Genomic DNA, 24,629 nt, shown 5'->3' on the forward strand with positions numbered 1-24,629 from the left:
AAAAAAAAAATATATATATATATATTATGATCTAACCCTAACCCAAGTCGATTTTGGGAAAGTTTGCATTTTGTCAGTAAAATACGATCGCACTCCAGCTTACTGCTAGAGGTTTCTGAAATGCAAACAGAAAAAGGGTTTTCAGTTACACATGTGGGCTTGGAATTTATTTCAGACCAGTTTTATTTCAGACCAGTTTGGAATATATTTAATACCAGTTTGGAACTCTGGTTTCTTTGAAAGATAACTTAGAATTAGAAGTTACGGGCGGCTGGAGATGAACAAAAAGCTGAGCGGTGCATCACTACAGCCCACACACAAGTCAGAAAGAAAGTCCCCTTTATTGAATGGATAGAAACAAGCTGGCCAACACTCAATAGTAATATCTGATACATCACATACAATAGCAATCAACAGGGGCACCGGAGACAGCCTCCTACAGTAGGTTTTAAAAAACACCAAACACAACACAGTATCCATGCTGAACACAACACACTCTCTTTTTCTCTCAGGGGGGCGACCTGCAATGGATGGTTTTGCGTCTCTCCCTCTGTCTTCGATGAAATCAGATCAAGCGTTAAACGTTCGACCCGGCATAGCTGGCGTTTTGGCGGTTGAAATGGTGATGTGTAGCTACTTGTGTGTGGTTGTCACGAGAACATACCGGTTGAACATGTGTTTGAAGTTCAGAACGCAAAATTGCAGTCCATAGAATTACTGACACATTGAATGTCCCCACATATTGAATGTCTGACACAACAAGATTGTCACTTGTGCGACTCGGTGCCTGTAATGGCAGTGTCTGCCACAGTCTACCCAGTTTTATCACAGGGACTTCTTGTTTATTACACAGCTCTAATATCATTCCACCTTTGTCATCACCAGAACAACCAGTATGCACATGTCGGCTAAATCTGATTTTATTGGGTCCAAAGGCTGAGATTCACTCAAACCTGCCATAGCAATGGTTAAGCAGTGTCTTCATTTTACAGGATTCATCCCGTGCACACACTTTTAGTTCTGAATGGTGAAAGCAGAGCTGTGAGAGAGTTCTCCCTGGTGGTAATATCTATACAGTACCCAACACCAGTCTGTGCAGTAGGTCGACCATAGGAAAAACACAGTGTACATACTACAATGTGGGTTGGACTGAATTGACCCCTAAGTCTCTTTTTGCACACGCACAAGAATACATGCAATCACACACACATGCATACACACACACACGCACACACACACACACACACAGCCAGAGACACACACACACACACTTCACTCTCTGTTACACACACAACCTGCAACACACCAAAACATGCTGCCTCTCTCATGACACCTGCACAGGCCGTCTACTAGGGCCCGGGAAGGTAGGGGACACACACCAGGCTCCAACACAACACCACACCGTCACGATGCAGATGCATTTCACGGGCGAGGATTGAAGCATCATGGGAAATAAGCCCAAGTTCACACAGGTAGTCATTCAGCATGCTGGACACTCACATTTAACGTGTTCCTTAATCTTTACTGTACAGCAGAAAACATTTACTCATACAAATAGTACAGTCCCAAACTGACAGATTCAATAATTCAAACCGATGAAAAAAAAATTTAATCAAAAACAACTTGAATACAAAAAAATGTATACAAAGTAAAAACGGAATTGGTATGAAAAAGAAAAACTATTCTGGCATTGGTCACAGTGTTTTGTTTGATTCAAAGGTTTGCATGTTGAATAAAATCAAAAGCAACTTGTACACAACAAAGAAAGTGAATCTCTTATGCATGTATTAGGCTTCTCACACACCTACATGGATCATAAGACCTTTTACACTTTTGGTGCTATTGGTGAACTATGTTGGCTTCTACCTCCTGGGCTTTGTTCATTAGGCACGCAATGAAAGAAAACTGGTGTGAAACAGGGAATTGTCCTGGACATAAAATAAATGCTAATTGTCATTTTCATTTGCAAAAGGATTTTTAAAACATTGCCTTAATGAACACAACCACGGTGTATATCAACTAATAGGCCACTGATTATTCTTAATCTCTTTAACTGCACATTGAGATCTCACTCTGCATAGAAGATAGGAGATTCTCCACACATAATCACTCTCAGTTGGCACACTATGTAGAAAGTGAATGAATGGGTAAGAATTGTGTTCCATTTATCTGTACCATGTTCTTTACGCCAGGTCTGTGTAGTCATTTATCATGGTAGGAAACCCCCTACTTCAAGTATTCAGTAGCAAAGAACCTGAAAATTGAGAACTCTGGATCTCTTCCCCCTATAAGTCAGAGGTTTTTGGTACCTCCATCCTTGTGCAATTCAATATTGCTTTTCTGATTTCAAATCCTTATTACACCAATCCATGTTATTTGTAAACATCAACAAATATTGTACTCATTGTGACGTCATCAGAACGGGTGACTCTAGGCCAATGGGAGTAGGAGTTGCAAGACGTCTGTCCTGCCTTCATTCTGCGTTGCAATTGACCGACAAACGGACACAGAGTTGACAAGGTTAGGGATTAGTTTGCGTTTGGATCCAGTTTGAGGATGGAAACCTTTCTACAACAGTCACCACATCAACAACGAGAAACACACACACACACAAGCGACATGGAGAATGGAGGGGCGCATGTGGTGGTAATAGTTGTGGCGTGGCGGGGGAGGTGTGTGGGGGAGGTGGGGGTGGGGTAGTAACAGTCTGGTTTTTACACTAAAGGGGTTTGTGTTGTTTTCTACACACTCAACTGTAACGGCCACGAATGTCACCACGCCTGGGTACACCAGAACAACGACACCGACAACAACAAATCCTACAAACAAACACAACATAGAGACGATGCAACTGCAACCACAGGTGGCACTTCCAACCTCCCCTTCGAAGATGCTTGTGAAAGTCCTCTGAAGGCCAAGTGCTTGTGAAAGTCCTCTGAAGGCCGAGTGCTTGTGAAAGTCCTCTGAAGGCCAAGTGCTTGTGAAAGTCCTCTCAAGGCCAAGCTTGCGGCAGTTATAATCTCTTTGCTACTTTAGTGAGCTGCAAAAACAGACGGACGGTTTTACCTCTCTGCCGAGACTCAGGCCTCTTTCTAACCACTGTTAGTGTGTGTGTGTGCATGTGTGTGTGAGTGGGGTCGGTGTGTCGCACACATTTGAGCATGTATGCGTGAGAGCTTAAAAACAAATTCTCTAGGCAATCGGAATGTAATATTATCTTCTATATGACAATGGAAATATCATTTTCAATCCTTTCCTTTGCTCTCTTTCTTTGTTTCTTAGACCGGACTCTCTTTTGTGAAAGCCTGTCTTTTTTCAGACAAGGAATGTTGCTTGCTGCACACAACAGCTTAGTCACATACATCACTCTAAAAACTGAATAAGGGGTTTCTCTATCCTTAGGCCAGTAAAAACCAAAAACTAAAACATGTATTTTTATTCTCAACATCATTTTTCTGACAATATTCTGACCACATAGACACTATAGATTTCTCTCTCTATATATATATATAATATTTATATGGTATTAACGAGGCACAGACCACCTTGTTGAAAAGGAGAAAACAAGTCACTAGGCATTGGTTTGGGTTAGCACAGACCTCAACTGCAAAAAGAGGAAAGAAAAGGGAGAACAGGAGGATGAAGAGGAGGGAGTCAATGAAGGCATGGGAGGAAATCTCATAGATCTAGTAGTCCATGGAGGTTTTAGCTATAGAAAACCGTCACTCTTCCTGTACAATAATCTCAGTCTCCCTAAAATATTCTATGTACAATACCGTCTTCAACAGCCCAGAAGTACAACAGGTTTCGGTTGCACAATGTCCAATGGCTGTCTCTGCTTTTGTCCTCTGGCCTGGCACCGTGTTGTGCAAGCACCAGTGTTCTGCAGCACCATAGGTATTATCCCTGCAACAGGGATGGAGGAGGTGCATAGGTGCATGTTATACTGAGAAACACATCCTCACATCATCTGATTGGTGGATGTTTCGGAAAAGACCTTTCTGATTGGTACTGGTGCTACTTCAATGCATCTATATGCTTTTTGATTGGCGCCCGTGACTCATGACCGGATAAAAGATTCATTGTAAGACTGATGTCTGCATAGATTGAGGTTCTGACTGCTTCTGGTTATCAACTAAGAAAACAGGAGAGATACACAGATGGCAGCTTTAAGCCCAAAGGATCTTTGAAACCTCCAGGATAGGACCCTACCCATAAGGCCATGCCTACTGCACAGTAGCAGCACAAGGAAATGATCAGCACTCAAGGCCAGGCCATTGGACAGACAAGAGCTTCAGTGGCTGCCTATTGGTCAGATAAGAGCTCTAACGGCTGCCTACTAGTTCCTCTTCCTTGTTCTGACACATTTAACACAAATAACTCATAGCCACAGTCAAGTACTACAGATGAAACACTGTAAATAAAGAAAAAATAAACTATTTCCCTTTAACATACAGAGTGAAGGAGCTTCCACTGAAAGAGATTAACTGTAAACCGATATGTAAACTTAAACTAAAGCTCTAACTTCATGGCACTTCTTTAAATATGCAACAATAGATCAAGTTATCTCTGAGTAACAAAGAAAAAGCCAATCAAAGCCTGTGGTTAGCAGAACAGGGCAATTTAGGTAAACAGGGTTGAGTTGTTCAGGAATGCAAAACAGATACAGGCTACAATGATTGGTTTAGAAAGAGCAACCAATAAGGTGGGGAAGCCCAGCTCCGCAATCAAAGCCAGAAGAGTGAACAATTTAAATGCCGTTTGGTGAGTAGAAAGGGGAAATCCAGTGATGCGTTCAGTTCGTTGTTACGTTCTGGGACATTCAATTGAACAGAAACTGTGCTGAATGACCACTTGAAAAATGAGCAGGGTTGTGGAATACGTCACTCATTGCTTCATGCCACACTTCACCACACCAACCAAATGGGAGCAAACATAAGTATTTTCAACAATGTACAACAAAGACTTGGGCTAACAATGGGTTTAATGAAACCTTCAGTAAATTAAACGCTCCAACGAACTGAACGCAACTCAGTCAAACAGGGCATAGCCAGGGGATACATTTTAGTGAGGGGGGCTAGGGGAGGAGCAACTCTACGAGAGTGGGAAGGACTCTGTGGGGCCGGCAGGTGGCAGGCATGTGAGCCGAGCAGCTTGACAACTGGGCCAAAGTGGCTGTATGAGTTCGGCTGTGTGAGTTGGACCAAGGAGCTGAGACCAGACCGCTCGTCTCTTTGTCTTTCTGTGTGTCTGAGAGGGACTCAGTCTTTTCAATGCAGTGTGATTTTAGACACCTCTTCTCTCTCTCAGTAAGGCCACTCGTCTTTCCCCAGAGTCAATCTCAAGGAGCTGAACAGTTTCTCTGTGTGAGTGCTGCATCTGCCCCTGTCAACTCAACGGTTCCTCGGTAACCTGTGGAAAAACACAGTCGGAACTACAGTCATTCATTCCTGTCTGTTTAGGGTGACTGTTGACTAAAGAGCAACTCAAAATTATAAATTTTGGCATGGACACACTTACTCATTCACCTGAATGGGTGTGTTCAAACTTCTGACTGGTAGGCTACTGTACATCTAAGTATAAATAATCTTTTTTACGTTAAATAAATTCCCAGCTTTTCCAGAAATCCCAGCCGTACTATTCCCGGAAAATATAGTAGGGAATGAGCAGTTAATCTGGTAATTTTCAAAATGGGATTTGAAAATCTTCAAGTGGTTTGTACCTGTCAGCTGTCAGCATTCTCGCCTGAGCCTTCCACCTGTTTCATTCCTCCTCTCCTCCATCCTCTTCATCATTCTCAGTAAAAATAAAGGCCCCATTTCGTAGAGTGGATTGTGTGGTGGTAATAAAGGTTTGGTCAGGTAGTCAATGTGTTTCAGTATCATGGCATGGCTGTGCTCCTCCAATAGTGACTGAATCATCTGTGAGAGAGGGAGAGTACTGTATGAAAGAAACGTTTTGGTGCACTAAATGAAGAAAACCATGTTACACTGAGAAAAATATGGTTTCAAAACTCCTCACCCTCAGAACAACATCTGAGCTTTGGTTGTCATGGACACAATTATGCCCAAATGCCCTCCTCGTCATCCTACCCGTGACAGTGTTATAGGCCGCCAGAAAACGTCAGCAGGAAGTGAAGAGAGTAGGAAGGTGTTAGTATAGGCCAAGGGTCAATATCCGACAGGATGTCAAGGTCAGGGAAATATACAGATGAGAAAGCAGTAGGTAAAGAGTCAGGATAGGGTTATAATGTATGCCGCCATATATATACACCAATCAGCCATAACATTATGACCACTGACAGGTGAAGTGAATAACACTGATAATCTTGTTATCATGGCACCTGTTAGTGGGTGGGATATATTAGGCAGCGAGGGAACATTCTGTCCTCAAAGTTGATGTGTTAGAAGCAGGAAAAGTGGGAAAACGTGAGGATCTGAGTGACTTTGACAAGGGCCAAATTGTAATGGCTAGACGACTGGGTCTGAGCATCTGCAGCCCTTGTGGGGAGTTCCTGGTCTGCAGTGGTCAGTACCTATCAAAAGTGGTCCAAGGAAGGAAAAGCGGTGAACCAGCGGTAGGGTCATGGGCGACCAAGCCTCATTGATCGACGTTGGGAGCGAAGGCTGGCCCGTGTGATCTGATCCAACAGACGAGCTACTACAGCTCAAATTGCTGAAAAATGTCATGCTGGTACTGATGGAAAGGTGTCAGAACACACAGTGCATCGCAGTTTATTGCATATGGGGCTACGTAGCCGCAGACCAGTCAGGGTGCCCATGCTGACACCTGTCCACTACCGAAAGCAGAACCTGTATTCCTTGGTGGCACTGGCCTGCCGCAATGCAGAAGTGGTTCAGGAATGGTTTGAGGAACACAACAACGAGTTCATGACTTGGCCTCCAAATTCCCTAGATCGCAATCCAATCGATGTGTGGGATGTGCTGGACAAACAGGTCCGATCCATGGAGGCCCCACCTCGCAACTTACAGGACTTAAAGGATCTGCTGCTAACATCTTGGTACCAGATACCACAGCATATCTTCAGAGGTCTAGTGGAGTCCATGTCTCGACGGGTCAGGGCTGTTTTGGTGGCAAAAGGGGGACCTACACAATATTAGGCAGGTGGTCATAATATTATGGCTGATCGGTGTATATAAATATATATATATAAACGCGGGCCGTGTTCTGGGCCTAGTAATGAAACATCTGCTGACCTAGGATCAGTTTTCCCTTAAAACCAAGTGAATAGGACGTTATGAACAAAAGGCGGGTGGAACTGATTCCAGGTCAGCACTGACACCCAGAGGTCGTGTACTGAGCGCACGTCTGACCTGGTCGGGGGAGGGTCGATGGCCGGCGTGGGGGGGTCCCCTGGCAGGCCCTGGTCCTCCACGGTGGTGCGGGGGCGGATGGCGCGGGTGCCCGCCGTGCTGCTGCGGGGCGTGGGGAGGGTGGTGCGGGTGCGGGGCTGGCTGTGGGGGTCCGTGCGGGTGCTGCGGCCCCTGGTGGGGGTGCTGCTGCCCCTGGTGAGGGTGCTGTGGCCCCTGGTGGGGGTGCTGTGGCCCCTGGTGGGGGTGCTGTAGCCGCGGTTGATGCGGTGGCGGGAGTTGCTGCGCATGGGGGGGGTACTGCTGCGGAGGCTGCTGGGGGTGTTGGGGGTGCGGGTGCTGCTGCGGCGGGGGCTGGGGGTGCGGGGCGTGGGGATACGGGGGCTGCTGCTGGGGGTGAGGAGGGTGCTGGTACTGGGCCTGCGGGGGCGGAGCCTGGGGGCCCGGGTGGGGTTGCTGGGGCGCGGGGTGGTGCGCGGGGTGGGCGTGGTGGTAGTGGTCGTCTTCGTAGTTGTCCGCAATCAGCTTCATCCGGCTCTGAGTCTGTGGATATAACGCCATGGCAACGCACGTTAACGAAGACCCAAAACACTGGCAAAAGGAAATATTCCTTCCAAAATGATATGCAGCTTGAAAGAAGACAGGCGGAAAGTGTGGTGCATTCCATCCCATTGGATGATAAAGTGGCTCAGAGACTTCACAGCCGTGACGCATTGCAATATTTTTACAGATCTGAATGACACAAACCTTTAAGTATGCGTAAAGGTGAAAGGATAAATAAATGTCCACCTGAGTTGGGTCACCAGTCCTGACCTGCTGTTTGAGCTGGTGCATCAGCCTGTCCTTCTCCCTCTTCAGAGCCAGAACCTCCTCCTGGGTCTTCTTCTTCCCAGAGGCGGAGAGCTCTAGCAGGGCAATATTAGCATCCTTCTCACTGATTGCTGCCAGCAGGGCCTGCTGTCTGTGGATGGAGAGTGGACAACACCAGTCAGCCAAAACCTACATTACAATTGGGGTTGAATATTTAAAGACTTCTTCATCATTTTTAGGCATTTTACACATTATTGGACAGGAATTCTGTCCAAAAGAGCAGTAGCTCAGACTCAAACCCACGCCGAGGCAGTATGGCAATCGGAGGCATTGGCTTAGATTTGCTGGACAACCCACCAGTTCAAAGATTCTGATCAGTAGCATCAGAAGGGGAATGTGCTGTAAACCAGTAAACCTCTAACCAGGTTCTCTAAACAATCTCTAAACAAAGTTGGCTGAGACACACTCTGAGATAAAATGACTAATGAAATGCTAAGGCCCTAAGTTATTTCTGTGGCCAAGCAAACTGACTACAGCGTTCACATTCCATTTCAGTCTAGCTGTAGATCATGCTAGGTTGGCCTGGGACCCACTTCATCTCCAGGATCTCCTCCAGTTGTTTCCGGCGCTCCTGCCTCATGTTGTTCAGATGGCTGTCCCTCTCCTGGAGGGACTGCTGGGTTGACGAGAGACGCTGTTTGGTGGCCTCCAGCTCCTGTCTGGTCCTCTCTAGGGTGGTCATCATCTCCTCCAACTGAAACACACACACACACACACATGAAAGACACACAGCCACCCAGGCATATACACACATACCAACACACCTGTAAATATACCTTTATGTGCTGTCCAGGGTCCATGGTGTTGTCCTTGCGTGGGTCCATCTGGCCGGGTTTCTTGTCCCCCTGGGGGCCCAGTTTGAGGTTGGGACCCCCCTTCTTGGCGCCCTGCTCCTTGGTCTGCCTGCACGGAGAACCACAGACCAGGTAAGAGTACTGCCCCTCTTCCAATCACGCCGCAAGCGGAACCGCCGGTAACCAACGGTTACCACATCTCCTTGGGTTGGAGGATCTTTCGAGGCGTTACTGAAATGCTGTCAGGTGTACATATGGACAGGTTAACGTGTACTGTATATATGACACACGGCAACAAGACACCTATTAAAATACACACACACAGAGGCAATGGACAGATGGAAACACAAATGCGTGTGAACAACGTGTGACATGTTAGACATACAGGTTCTGTAATGGACACTTAAAGTATCAGTAGCATTCAGGAGACAAACGGGACATGTGTGGGGTTCATGAGACATGTGTAAGACGCGCAAGTCCGTGTTAACACCTTTTTGGGGAACTCTGAAATGACTCACGGGTTTAAGAACCAGAGTTAGAGAGTGAAGGGGGGCTTCTCGCATCTCTCTCAGGTGGAGGTACGGAGGTTTAGGGAGTTAATGGTGTGGGAGGGGCATGCCAAAATGGGGGTAATCTACTTACCTAGGTGCTAGGCTGCAGGCGGAGGAAAGGAGAAAGATGAGAAGGAGGAGGTGGAAGTGGAGGGGAAGGGATCGCAGGACAAGAGGAAGCAGGGACAGACCCAAAAGGAGGAGAGCAGGAGGAGAAGAGTGAAAGAAACCACAGAAACATTAGAATCGTAACAGAAAAAAAATGAGAGTGATAACACAGAAGCATGAACCAGAAGAGGCTGGAGCGCATCTGGTCAGAGACGGACAAGTAGAGGGTCATCGTGGTGACAGTCGTCATAATGGGAGGAGCCGACGAGACCCGGCTAACGCAGATGAAGCTCCCACCGCCAGATGAAGACCATAGCTGCCTTCGTTAGCCGCTGGCAGCCTGCGAGTGCCGGGGCATGCAGTTGTTTATCAGCCAGCCAATCAGACGGGGGCGGAGGACACTGGCCGGACTAGAGAGGGGCGGGAGCGAGCGAGGGCGGGCTTTGGGGGGATGGGGAGGAGCTTAGCTAGCACAGCTAAAGAGAGACCAAGTGGGCCAGGCAGCAAGGGAAACAGTCAGCCGGGTCCACACACCTTTGGACCAGCCTGCACTCTGCTGGGCGGCGCCACAGCGTGTCCAGACCACGCCGACTGAGACGGACCACTGACTGATCGGACAGCGCTTGACCCGGGGCACAGCTGCTCTAGTCATGCAGGTCAGGCTACAAGGCGGAGGGCTAGCCATCCATTTGTCACCGCAAGCTGGGTAGGCCAGGGCCAGGCGAGGGGAAGAGGAGGTCAGAGGTCAGTGGGGACGCAGTGGGAGTGACTGAGTAGCTGGGCAGAGGTGTCGGAGCAGGGAAGGGAGTGGCTGGTTCTCGGGAAGGGTCCGAGTAGGTGGGGGACGGGCGGGCAGGGCGGGGATGGGAGGTTGGGATGAGTAGGGGGGAGCAGCGTGCTCAGGCTGGACTTTCCTACTCTGCATGAAGCTTCACCAAACAGCCAACACACAAAAGGAGAAAGGAAAAGGTCTGTCTGTGCGTGTGTGTGAGTGTGTGTGTGCGTGTGTTTGAGTGCGTGTGTGTGTGAGTGCGTGCGTGTGTGTGAGTGTGTGTGTGAGTGCGTGTGTATGTGTGTGTGTGTGTGCGTGTGTGTGCGTGTGTGAGTGTGTGTGCGCGTTTGTGTGTGTGTGCGGGTGTATGTGCATGTGAGTGCGTGTGCGTGAGAGCGTGTGTGAGTGTGTGTGTGCATGTGAAAGTGCGTGTGAGTGCGTGTGTGTGTGAGTCCTTGTGTGTGTGTGTGTGCGTGAGTGCGTGTGTGAGTGTGTGCGCGTGTGTGCATGTGTGAATGTGTGTGGGTGCGTGTGATTGCGTGTGTGTGTGTGTGTGAGTCCTTGTGTGTGTGCGGGTGTGTGTACGTGAGTGCGTGTGTGTGTGTGTGCGTGCGTACGTTAGTGTATGGAATCAGCGACTGGTGATGTGTAAGGTACAGGTGCTATGGTGCCATTCTGTTGAAATGAGAACAAGCTCATGCAAATTAGAAGGAACAAGACACACTCTGAAACTAGAGATACGATATCGGAATAGAAAGAGGATACATATACTATAAATACACATATTGAGTGGACATATACAAGCAACATACGGCATCCTTAATGGATTTCTGTGCACACCATTTAGCACGTGCTCCATATTAGTACAATGTTTGTAGATGCGAATTCATGCAAGCCATGAAGGGTTAGTTCCTGGTAGATTTAGTATTGTCAGATATAACAGCTCTTGTTTTGGACTGTCCATCCCAGGTGCTGATTGATAGAAGGGATACAGGCAACGGTGGAGGAGCAGACTGGATACAGGCACAGACTAATGCACATTCAACGTAAGCAGGCACATGGACACGAACACACACACACACACACACAATCACATACAAAACACACACACACACACAATCACATACAAAACACACACAGACTCACATACACGCATACATGTGCAGACATTTGCAAGACATCAGCCCAGAAACAGGCCGGGTTCTCTTTAATTAAACCAGGAGGCCAATGGATTTCCAATTCAAACCAAAGAAAATAACAGATGACAGCAGACAACAGATCTAAACAGTCAGCAAATGGAACCAGGCAGACAACAGATCTAAACAGACAGCAAGCAGACCCAGACCAACAGACAGATTTAGACAGCAGGCAGACCCGGGCAGACAAACAGATCAAAACAGACCGCAAGCGGACCCAGACAGACAGACAGATATAAACAGACAGCAAGCGGACCCAGACAGACAGACAGATATAAACAGACAGCAAGCGGAGCCAGGCAGACAGACAGATATAAACAGACAGCAAGCGGAGCCAGGCAGACAGACAGATATAAACAGACAGCAAGCGGAGCCAGACAGACAGACAGATATAAACAGACAGCAAGCGGAGCCAGGCAGACAGACAGATATAAACAGACAGCAAGCGGAGCCAGGCAGACAGACAGATATAAACAGACAGCAAGCGGAGCCAGGCAGACACATATGCGGCCACCAGACACCCGATGCAGTCACAGACATCAACCATGAGGGCTAGCCGAGCTGAAGTGCCAGGGGCAGAGCACTCACTTTCCCAGGAAATCCCACACCATGCCCCCTATCTGTTGGGGGGCAGCGGGGGCGGCGGATACAGGAGGGAGCGGGTCAGGGGGGGCTCTGCCACCGGGACCGTGACGGGGACCGGGGCCAGGGCGAGGGACAGGGGCGAGGTGAGGGGGGCTGGACCAGGGGGGAAGAGGGACAGGGTTGGAGAGAGGAAACAAGGGAGACAAGGTGGTGTGGACAGGAGGCGACACAGGAGCACAGAAAAGAGAGAAAGGAGACGTTTGAGGGACAGAAGAGGAGTTGGATGGCAGCGGGACAGAAGACATGGAAAGGGGAGGAGACGTAAAAAGGGAAAGAGTTGGGCAAAGATGGTAAAACAAGGACAGAAAAACTCAGTTAAAATAATCCAACACCACTGACAGAGACCGCATGAGTGTGACACAGTAAACAGCAGCGCCACCGTTCTACCACCAGGGGGTGCTCATGTGGCCAGGAGTTACAGGTCGATCCCACCGAAAGCATCTGGACAGATGTGTTTTTAACCTGACCACTTTGATTCTTGCTAAAAATGCCCAATCCAGTCTAGACGAAATGTTCACTAAAAGTAGTCTGACACCATCACAGGACCCAGGTGGTGTGGGGGTGGGGCATTGGCATAGGGCAGCACAGTAGAGCCACAGAGTCGACATCCATAAATCAACAGACAGGACGAGAGATACATCCACTACACACAAATTCAGCATGACCTCCTTGACACAGAGTCACAGAAACACGACACATAAAGTGGTCGACGCGCGGTTGTTTTAACCCGACGCCTCCTATCCACTGACTGAGCTGGAGGCCTTCTCTGCACACATCCTCCCCTGTTGACCTACAACATCATCAAAAGCCCTGTTCACAGTGTGACTCAACCCAAGTGATGTGGTTAAGATCGCTCCCTGGGAGCTGCAGGTTGATGTGATTAAACAAGACAGAAAAGGGCATTTACAGTCACCATTATTACTTCTAATCGATGGAGACGTTTTTCCCAGGGATACCGTGTTAGTCTGATGGACAGAACGTGTGTGTCTGTGGCCGCCCGGTTCTCTATTCACGTCACGTCCATGCTTAACCCACCCTTCTAACACCTCATCAACGTATTTAACAGGAATGCACATTCATCCGTTCTGAGACCTATACGGGCTTGTTATTTGGGTGACCGGAAACCCCTCTCGGTTTAGCGCCGTAGACAAGTCAAGCTAACAGTAAAGCGGCCTGGCTACCTTTCCAGCTCAGCAATCTTCTTGTCCTTGTCGTTCTTCTCAGTCTCCACCTCCCGTAGGATGGAGAGCAGGCGCTCCACCTCGGCCTGGGCCTTCCCGGACTCCTCCTTGTAGTAGGAGACCTCCTTCTCCAGGAGCTTGACTCGCTGCTCCCTCTCCCGCTCCACGTAGTCCGAGTTGGTCCTGGAGCCAAGCCCCACCTGCTGCTGTTGGACCTCATGGGCTTTCTGCATGGTAACGGGACACACACACACACACACGTACCGATGGGTGAAGGAATGAACACACACATGTACGCATGCATGAAACACGCATGAGCATCCACACAAACACAAACACACACACACACACACACACACAGACATGAGGAGAGAACAGACAAGCTCCACAGTCAGTAAGGATTTTTAAGAACTCCTCTCCTCCTCTTTCTTTATCTCCCCTCTGTCTCTTCTCTCCCATCCTGTCCTCTTTCTTTCTCCCTCTACTTTCACCTTATTTTTCTCCCTCCTCTGCCCTTTCCGTCTCTATTTCCATCCCTCTCTCCTCCTGTGTTGTGTGAATAAAGCTCAGTGAAAAGGGAGACGTCCACACCACGGCTGGCTCATTAGGTCTGACTGAGAGGGTTATTCAGCTTCGTTAACCAGTCCTGTACTACAGTGGTTGAACCTGAAGTCTGCTTCTGACTGTCTCCACACCGTGTTAATTAGAAATAAAGTCAGGAGAGATTTCTCATTCTGTCAACATCAGTGTGTTTTCATTGGTCTACCTGAGCAGCTCATTACGGATTCACTGAGCATAGTACCTTTCAGGAGTTCAAGACCATTTTGGGACGGTTTCCCAGGCACAGACCAAGACCAGTGTCCTGGATAAAAAGCCCTTAAAGTGGAGATTAAGTGGTGAGCAATAATTAATTTGGTCCAAGAGTCGACATCATCTGTGCTCAGGAAACAGTCCCTGCCATCATCTAGCAGAAGCACTGGCCTGGGATCAGGTCTTCACCTGTCCACATAATCTTGATTATGGTCTCAAAGGTTTAAACGGATCCTAGATCAGCACCTTGACTTGGAGATCATTTGTGAATTTAGTCCCTGGAAATCCCTTTTTAATATCTGGTTTCATATGCCTCTGGATTATAAGCAAATACCAGTTTTTCTTGTGCAAACGTTCTGAAGACAATAATAATTATGATTACTCCAGTCTGACACCCAATCGAAATGAAGAGAGAAGGCGGAAGTTCATTAACAAAAAGTGGGGGAAACCGAATGCACCACAATCAGCGCACAGGTCTGTGAAGGTCTGCGAACAGGTATGTTTGCCACTAACGTATACTCACTATTTGCCCAGTATTACATGTCAATGACCGCCTGCCTCCCGTCCATTCTGATTGGGTGTCTGACTGAACCATCATGACTGAACAATCATAATTGCTTTTGCCCTCAGAACATGTTTTTTTGTAAGTAAAACAGGTACATGCGATAAGAACCCCTAGAGTGTCTGAAGAGGAAATCGTTGGGATCGTCTCAACTGAACAGCCTGAGACCTGTTCTGAACACAGAACAGTTCAGAAGTACACCTCTGAGACAGTACATGACAACGCCACTGGTCAAAGAGCAACACAACAGACCCAAGACAAGAGCCAACGCAACGACAGCACAAATAAAGACAAATAAACCAATACCACCACAGAGAGCTACACGGACAGTGTCAGAAGGTTCATATTATTGTTCCCTGATTTTAACGACCATTTATCAACATGGAGACAGTGAAGCGAGCCAAAACAGTGACGATAGAACAGGGCGTGCAATACAAAGGTGGACCAATCACAGCATGCAAACCAAAGCCAACACAGCTGGGAAGACGGTCTTTGCAATGCTTTTCTCTGTGAACAGTGTCAGGTCAACCTAGCAGTGACATTAGGTGACATACGTATTTCAAGCATGAGGACTAAGGTGATTGGTTACTGTTTAGGGGGGAAATCTGATGCTCTTGGCTGCCAGTGGCGTCTGTTCTGTCTAACTGATATGACATTTGGGGGTGACATACTCCTCAGTGGCACTGTGTTTCCTATATATGGTAGTGTTCTACCCTGGGGACCCCAAAGTTAGTGCACCAAATACTGATCAAACTGTAAATTTAAGATGACTACTAGCCCTTGCCTTGTTAGCAAGGGCTGGAGTCAGGTGTTGAACCTGTGGTTGGAGTCAGGAGTTGAACCTGTGTTTGGAGTCAGGTGTTGAAGTTGTGGTTTGAGTCAGATGTTGTAGCTGGGGCTGGAGTCAGGTGTTGTAGTTGGGTCTGGAGTCAGGTGTGTTGGCTGTGGTTGGGGTCAGGTGTGTTGGCTGGTGCTGGAGTCAGGTGTGTTAGCTGTGGTTGGAGTCAGGTGTGTTGGCTGTGGTTGGAGTCAGGTGTGTTCGCTGGTGCTGGAGTCAGGTGTGTTAGCTGTGGTTGGAGTCAGGTGTGTTAGCTGGTGCTAGAGTCAGGTGTGTTAGCTGTGGTTGGAGTCAGGTGTGTTAGCTGTGGTTGGAGTCAAGTGTTGTAGCTGGGGCTGAGGCAAAAGGGTTACTTGTACTGGGCTTGTACTGATATGCAGTGCCTATATGTACACACATACACATAGACACACTACTTTAAATTCAGTTTAAACAGAACTATTTATGTATTTTCACAATGTGTGAGGAACCTAATTAAAGGAAAATAAACTATAAAGCCTGAGTGAAGAACACAAAAGCGCATCATATCCCCATTGTACAGTCTAATTTACCAACGGTTTGAGCAGGCAAATTATCAAAACACAGAAAAAAGAAACCAAAATATGTGGCAGGTCACAGACTAATATCCAACAAATATTAAAATACCTTCTTCTCAACCTGCTGTAGTTGGAAATCACTGTCATTCAGTGTATGAAGGTCAAAACCTACATTATGTGTCCAGGTACTGAGGGGCTGGGACCATGTGACCAGGTGACCACCGCTAGCTAGCTAGCACATTCCAGGGTGTTACAGTAGCTTTTGGTTGGTGGTAGGTGTCCTCATGCTTTCAATATGTGCCACCACGAGAGCTCCAGACGGAGCGGAGAAGGACTTACAGGGTTGTTCATCTGACTGAACAGCTGCTCTGCTTGCTACATTGCAAAGGAAAATGGTGGAGGGATGGGGACGAGGAACGAGGGAGAAGGGGGGAGACCCAGGGAAGACAGCATTAGCATGTAGCTCCATTAGCCAGAGGAAACTGGAAACAGCAGGATCAGGCAGAACAGAATAGCATGGTGACAGATATGCTTGTTCTGTCTCGCCAACTCCTATTATGCTCATTAGAATGCCAAACAGAACATCTCCACAGGACTTGGGAAGACAGAACAAACAGCTCTGGGACCAGGCTGTAAACAGACACATTACAGTACAAGTTAAAGCAGAATCAGTACAGAGAACACCTTTACTGCAATGTATGTTACTGGACATGTTGAACAGTATGCTGAGTCCACAGAAATAGAATTACTGTACAAGCTACATATCTGCCGGTCCAACCATCTCGGAACATTGACGTGAACACGGATTCTGGTTTCAGTATTTCTATTTCTATGGAAATAACCAAGACCACGGGAGAGAAAAGGGGGATGAGTAAGGAGAAAGATTGAAGGGGAGGACAAGAAGCTAGAGGAGGAGTAAAAGGAGGAGCAAGAGAAATGACAAAGAGGAGACACAAGGGGAGAGATCTGCTGCCTATCACGTTTTAGCAACATTATCTAAAAGTTACCAGAATGTCAAGCCAGTTAATGAAAAAAATTATTAAAAAACACTCTTCCAGTTCTGACATTTTATCACTATAGGAAGTCATGTTAAAGAAGGTTTTACAGATAACACTGAGGAAAACATTTCAACGAGCAGGCATTTTAAATGGAGGATTGGGCCGTTTTCACAACGTCGCTGCAGTGCTCTGCTTGATATTAGCAGCAGCAGCATAATGAAAAGGGTCTGTGCTGGCATCATAAAGCACACATGGTTATTAGTGAAGAATGCTACACTGGTATCCCCCATGATAGATAGGACAAGGCAGCTTCACACACACACTCAAGCCCTGGACGCAGGAACAACACACAACCAGGTTGGAACCCAATTTGTCTTGAGTAGAAGACATCGCAGAGTATTACGAATGATCAATTTCCAACTTAATGTAACTTGGTTCCTCATACTAAAGTAGTTACGGGCCGAGAATTTAAAACCTAAACAGTCACTGGGAACATTAGCTAACTTTGGCAACCGCCAGCCTCAACGGAATAGAAGTGATAGGGGCAATGACACAGTAGTGAACATTGCCTTTCCTTTCACTATCCCTGCCAGCTGAACTCGAAGCCTTATGGCTAGAACACTAGAACACTAGAACACTGCTAGAACACTGTCAACATACTGCGGGTGTACAATCAACTGTAGAGATGCAACTGAAGAGGAGCGGATTAGAGAAGAACACCGCGTGAAGGAAATCTCTTCCATCTGTTTCCTTTAACCGTAATGCTGGCAGAAACGTGAACGGTAGATGTCTCCCATCACCCAACAATATTACTTCAAATCAAAAACAATTATTTTAACTGTGACAGACTTGATCCTTGATGGCCGTCCAAATCTTGTTGTTCAGGTTGCCATTGCTAATATACAGTGGGTGGAACTAGTATTTGATACACTGCCGATTTTGCAGGTTTTCCCACTTACAAAGCATGTAGAAGTCTGTAATCTTTATCATAGGTACACTTCAACTGAGAGACGGAATCTAAAACAAAAATCCTGAAGATCACATTGTATGATTTTTAAATAATTAATTTGCAATTTATTGCATGACATAAGTATTGGAACCACAGTCTCAAAGAAAACCATTAGTAACACACTAGGCAGTCATAGTTAAAAATCCTGCAGCGTACACTAGGTCCCCCTGCGCACGCAAGGCCAGCGCATGTCCAGGCCGTCTGAAGTTTGCCAATGACCACCTGGATGATCCAGAGGAGGAATGGGAGAAGGTCATGTGGTCTGATGAGACAAAAATAGAGCTTTTTGGTCTAAACTCCACTCGCCGTGTTTGGAGGAAGAAGAAGGATGAGTACAACCCCAAGAACACCATCCCAACCGTGAAGCATGGAGGTGGAAACATCATTCTTTGGGGATGCTTTTCTGCAAAGGGGACAGGACGACTGCACCGTATTGAGGGGTGGATGGATGGGGCCATGTACCGCGAGATCTTGGCCAACAACCTCCTTCCCTCAGTAAGAGCATTGAAGATGGGTCGTGGCTGGGTCTTCCAGCATGACAATGACCTGAAACATACAGCCAGAGCAACGAAGGAGTGGCTCCGTAAGAAGCATCTCAAGGTCCTGGAGTGGCCTAGCCAGTCTCCAGACCTGAACCCAATAGAAAATCTTTGGAGGGAGCTGAAAGTCTGTATTGCCCAGCGACAGCCCCGAAACCTGAAGGATCTGGAGAAGGTCTGTATGGAGGAGTGGGCCAAAATCCCTGCTGCAGTGTGTACAAACCTGGTCAAGAACTACAGGAAACATATGACCTCTGTAATTGCAAACAAAGGTTTCTGTACCAAATATTAAGTTTGGCTTTACTGATACAATAAAATGCTAATTAATTACTTACAAATCATACAATGTGATTTTCTGGATTTTTGTTTTAGATTCCGTCACTCACAGTTGAAGTGTACCTATGATAAAGATTACAGACTTCTACATGCTTTGTAAGTGGGAAAACCTGCAAAATTGGCAGTGTATCAAATACTTGTTCTCCCCACTGTTCGTAACAGGCTACTGACTGAAATCGCAAAGGCTTCTGGGAGTATAACATGTCTTCAAACCACTTCCACTGACATTTCTGAGTAATGCAGTGTTGGCACACCCACCTTCTGTAACTGTGTCTCCAACTTACTGCACTCCTCTTTCTTCTGCTCGATGGCAATCTCCAGGGACTTGAGCTTGGACTCCTTCTTCAGGCTGGAGGAGGCCAGGGACGAGGCGTGCTCCTTCAGATCGATGAGACTGGACTACAGGGGGGACGGGCATTGAGGACCGGGCCGGACCAGGTGAAACAGCACAGTGGAATAACAGAGCAGGCCTATGTCACTGGGCCCCACGCCCAGACGGACCAACGCCCCGTGTAGTTTAAACTGTCAGAATTACTTTGATATAACAGCCCGTGTAGTTTAAACTGTCAGAATTACTTTGATATAACAGCCCGTGTAGTTTAAACTGTCAGAATTACTTTGATATAACAGCCCGTGTAGTTTAAACTGTCAGAATTACTTTGATATAACAGCCCGTGCAGTTTAAACTGTCAGAATTACTTTGATATAACAGCCTGTGTAGTTTAAACTGTCAGAATTACTTTGATATAACAGCCCGTGTAGTTTAAACTGTCAGAATTACTTTGATATAACAGCCCGTGTAGTTTAAACTGTCAGAATTACTTTGATATAACAACCCGTGTAGTTTAAACTGTCAGAATTACTTTGATATAACAACCCGTGTAGTTTCAACTGTCAGAATTACTTTGATATAACAACCCATGCAAAACACAGAAACACTCCTTCTCTTAAATATCCACACACACGCACACACACACTGACCTCCTTTTCTGTTAATTCCAGTTGGAGGGTGTTGACCTTCTCCTTGAGGTCCTTGTTCTCCTTTTTATAAGACTCGACCTCATCCATCCTTTCATTGTCTTCCCTGGCTCTCTGCTCTTTCAGTCTCTCTATGATTCGCTCCTGGGAAAGACACACAACAACACATTATGTATTCCTACAAAACTGTGGATATAATTATCGTCATAGATCTTGAACACTTGCAGCCCCTGTCCATGGAACGACGAGATAAAAAAATAACACTGAAAGCAAGTTCTTGATAAGTTGTTGGTTGTTCACTATTCAAAGTAAAGTCAGGAATTGATCACATGATCTGAACCAGAGAAATCATGGGACCTATTTATGGGATCTGGTACTAAGATCTCCTGTCAAACTATCAATTCACCAGCTGTAAAACTTTGGCTCTTAATTGTAGATTCCCCAGCAGTGAAACTGTGGTTCCTAATTGAAGGTTCTGCTGTAGAACTACAGGCTCCAGTTCCAACTTCTTTGGCTGTGGCATCCTGGTATCCATGTTCCATGCTATGTACCTTCTCAGAGAGCGCCTCCTCCAGAGTGGCCAGGGCAGTGTCCGTGTTACTGGAGTCTGTTTGCAGGGACTTCACCCTGTCCTTCAGGTTCCCCAGCTGCTTGTCCTTATCACGAAGCTGCTCCTGCAAATTCTCAATCTGGTGTAGTAGGAAGGTAGGGGGCAGAGAGGGGGTAGAAAGAGGCAGACAAAGGGAAGGAAGAGATAAAAAAAATAGTGGGAGTTATGTTTGAGTTAGGAGTTAGAGTAGAGGGAGTGGTGTTTGTGAGTCAGGTGTTTTAGTAGAGGGAGTGATGTTGGTGAGTAAGGAGTTAATAGTAGAAGGAGTTATGTTTGAGTTAAGAGTTATAGTAGAGGGAGTGGTGTTCATGAGTAAGGAGTAATAGTAGAGGGAGTGGTGTTTATGAGTAACGAGTAATAGTAGAGGGAGTGGAGTTTATGAGTAAGGAGTAATAGTAGAGGGAGTGACGTTTATGACCTTCAGGTATTATAGTAGAGGGAGTGATGTTTGTGAGTTAGGAGATACAGTAGAGGGAGTGATGTTTGTGAGTTAGGAGATACAGTAGAGGGAGTGATGTTTGTGAGTTAGGAGATACAGTAGAGGGAGTGATGTTTGTGAGTTAGGAGAATCAGTAGAGGGAGTGATGTTTGTGAGTTAGGAGATACAGTAGAGGGAGTGATGTTTGTGAGTTAGGAGATACAGTAGAGGGAGTGATGTTTGTGAGTTAGGAGATACAGTAGAGGGAGTGATGTTTGTGAGTTAGGAGATACAGTAGAGGGAGTGATGTTTGTGAGTTAGGAGATACAGTAGAGGGGTGATGTTTGCAGGCTAATTGCCTCTGCGTCCGGGGAAGGTATGCTCAAAGACTACAGGGACTGTGGATAGATCCTAAACGACACAGTAGTTGCTATATAGTGTGGAGGAAGCCTTTATTCTTTTAGCAAAATACTTCAATTACTCTCTGATCTCTTTGAATTTAGTTAAATCTACGGTAGATTCACTGGTAATGGAGGCAGAAGCCAGATGGATTAATAGATAGATTAGATTAAACTTTATTATCATTGAACATGTACAGGCACAGTACAAGGAAATGCAGTTAGCATACAACCAGAAGTGAAGAAAAAAGTGAAACATTTAAGTACAATGTATGTTGTTAAAGTGGAATGTATAAATGCAATGGAGGGAAATGGCCAATACCAATGGTAAGTCTAAATGTGCAGATTGATAGATAGATAGATAGATAGATAGATAGACAGATATATAAATAAATAGATATGCATAGAGAGTATATACATACTATATGGATAAATAAGTTATACATAAACAGATGACGTTTCTATAGAGTGATGCAAGAGGAGAGAGATTGAGAGGAGGACCAGGGATGATATAGTTACAGTCAGTGTATATTTATAGCACACCCTAGGAGCAGCCAGGCGGAAAACTCACTCCTCCTTAAGAAAGTGTGTGTGTGTGTGTGTGTGTGTGTGTATGTGTGCGTGTGTGTTTGCCCGCATGTGTGAGTGTGAAAGGTGCATTTAGAGAGAGGCAACATTTGGAAAATACATAAATATAGACATGCATTATCCATACCCGCTGGTATTAACCTTAGTAAAACATACAGTCATCTAATTCTAGGTCAACATTTTCGTCTACTCCAGACTTTATCTCGACTTATCTATCCATACAGAAATATTCAACTGGCAAACGGACACCTTTATCCTCAACTGTCAACCACGTAATGCTAGTTTTTACCTGAAGGGGGTATAGAAATAAGCTTGTATGGTGGTATAAGGGACATGAGAGGATAGCATGAATTTCACTCAGTATGTCTTAGAGGTCACAGTAATTAAAGAGTGACTTCTTATCTACTCCACCACAGCCAGTGTTAATACACAGCACCGGTCAGTGTTAATACACAGCACTGCCCAGTGTTAATTCCCAGCAGTGGTCAGTGTTAATACACAGCTCTAGTCAGTATTAATACAGAGTAATGGTCAGTGTTAATACACAGTACTGCTCAGTGTTAATACACAGTAATGGTCAGTGTTAGTACACAGTAATTGATAGTGTTAATAAAAAGTAATGTTCAGTGTTAGTACACAGTACTTGATAGTGTTAATAAAAAGTCATGATCAGTGTTTTAATACACAGTACTGGTCAGTGTTAATACACAGTAATGGTCAGTGTTAATACACATCACTGGTCAGTGTTAATATACAGTAATGGTCAGTGTTAATAAACAGTAATGGACAGTGTTAATACACAATAATGGTCAGTGTTAATACACAGTAATGTCAGTGTTAATACACAGTAATGGCCAGTGTTAATACACAGTACTGGTCAGTGTTAATATACAGTAATGGTCAGTGTTAATACACAGTAATGTCAGTGTTAATACACAGTAATGGCCAGTGTTAATACACAGTACTGGTCAGTGTTAATATACAGTAATGGTCAACGTCCCCAGTTAACTCACCTCACTGGGGTCAACATCCCCCAGTTATCTCACCTCACTGGGGTCAACATCCCCCAGTTATCTCACCTCACTGGGATCAAACTTCCCACAGTTATTTCACCTCACTGGAGTCAACATCTCATAGTAATATCACCTCACTGGGGTCAACATCCCACAGTTATCTCATCTCACTGGAGTCAACATCTCATAGTAATATCACCTCACTGGAGTCAACATCTCACAGTAATCTCACCTCACTGGGGTCAACGTCCCCATTTTGCTGAATCATTAATAAACATGTTAAACAGACTCAGTGATAAAGGCCTATCCTTGTTTTACACCAGAGGGAGAAGAAACTATACTTCGTAACAATAGTCTTTAAAGCAGGCAGGCAGTTAATGCTTTATAGAGTGAACGGATTGTGTGATAATTTCCCATCAAGCCCTGTGTTTACAAACTATAGAGTAAAGGATCAAAAGCTTTCTGAAAATCGATGAAGCAAATAAAAGCCGGTTTACTTTCCTGTAGTCAATTTCTGGCTATTCTGCAGGCCAAGAAGATATTGTTGATACAGGCTCTAGATTTACAAAAACATTTTGTTCTTCCACCAGTGTGTGTTTGTCTGTGTGTGCCAGAGGACACACAAAGAGACACTGAAATAACTGTTTTATTAACCATCAAATGACAACGACATTCTGCAGGGGCCCATCTAGAAATGCTGTTGATATTCCATCATTCCTGGGGAGAGCTTTCTAATATACCTTCTAAACAACCGCATCACTTTGCTGGGTTTCCCTCAGATTTGCTCTTAGGCGAGTCAGTGAGGTGAGTTTCTTACAGGAAAACACAGGCCTAAATGCATTCAGACGGTAACACTTTATTTTGAGTCCCAAACGTGTTTTGGTAGATACTCTACAGATTATCCAATGACTATCAGTAACATTTTTACTTGATCTACTGAGCTTACTTTAACCTTTACTGGAATCACAACCTTAACCTTTACCCTAAACCTTCTTCTAACCTAACCCAAAAACAAACCTAAGTAATCAGCTCCTTAATCAACAGACACTGTAGTTTGATGAAAGTTTGTTGATAGTATTACTATAGAACAATTTACAGATGGAAACATGTAAACACTGATGCTTCTTTGGCCCTTTACACAAGCCAGTAAGCCGTCTCAGACCTGCACCATTTAAAACCCTGCAACCCTTACTCTCTTACCTTTTTCTGCAGGACATTTATCTTCCTCTCCTTGACCTCCAGCATGTCCTTCATGTCCCGGATCTCCCCGGCCAGCGTGCCCTTCTCCTCTGTCAGGTCCTGAAGCTGCTTGGTCTTCTTGTTCAGGAAGGACTCCTTCTCCTCCAGACGTAAGCGCAGGGCGTCCACCTGGGACAGGGAGAGATCACAGTTTAAATGTATGACAACAAAATATTGCAGTGGTGAAATCAAATTTTTCACAAAGCCCGTTATACAACATTAACAATAACTACAAGTGAATGTTCATTTTGACTGGTCAGAAAAGTAAGAGGCAATATTCACTGAAGTAAAACGTGTGTGTGTGTGCGT

At 45.8% G+C, this 24,629-nt stretch overlaps 1 protein-coding gene across 1 annotated transcript in view; it reads right to left on the minus strand.

Annotated features, from left to right (window-relative positions):
- Positions 1-322: 322 nt before the first annotated feature.
- Positions 323-24,629, minus strand: part of erc2 (ELKS/RAB6-interacting/CAST family member 2) — a 62,915-nt gene continuing 38,608 nt past the window's right edge. Inside the window, exons 8-22 of the mRNA XM_034287430.1 lie at positions 24,282-24,449; positions 20,606-20,743; positions 20,058-20,198; positions 19,335-19,475; positions 13,449-13,675; positions 12,211-12,360; positions 9,638-9,784; positions 8,978-9,104; positions 8,735-8,895; positions 8,145-8,292; positions 7,800-7,874; positions 7,335-7,403; positions 6,022-6,088; positions 5,723-5,921; positions 323-5,412 (exon numbers count right to left, since the gene is read on the minus strand). Of these exons, the coding sequence (XP_034143321.1) occupies positions 6,062-6,088; positions 7,335-7,403; positions 7,800-7,874; positions 8,145-8,292; positions 8,735-8,895; positions 8,978-9,104; positions 9,638-9,784; positions 12,211-12,360; positions 13,449-13,675; positions 19,335-19,475; positions 20,058-20,198; positions 20,606-20,743; positions 24,282-24,449 (1,719 nt within the window). The 3' untranslated portion in view covers positions 323-5,412; positions 5,723-5,921; positions 6,022-6,061. The remainder of the gene's footprint in view (positions 5,413-5,722; positions 5,922-6,021; positions 6,089-7,334; positions 7,404-7,799; positions 7,875-8,144; positions 8,293-8,734; positions 8,896-8,977; positions 9,105-9,637; positions 9,785-12,210; positions 12,361-13,448; positions 13,676-19,334; positions 19,476-20,057; positions 20,199-20,605; positions 20,744-24,281; positions 24,450-24,629) is intronic.

Source organism: Esox lucius, chromosome 17 (assembly GCF_011004845.1).
Source record: "Esox lucius isolate fEsoLuc1 chromosome 17, fEsoLuc1.pri, whole genome shotgun sequence".
Classification (NCBI taxonomy): domain Eukaryota; kingdom Metazoa; phylum Chordata; class Actinopteri; order Esociformes; family Esocidae; genus Esox; species Esox lucius.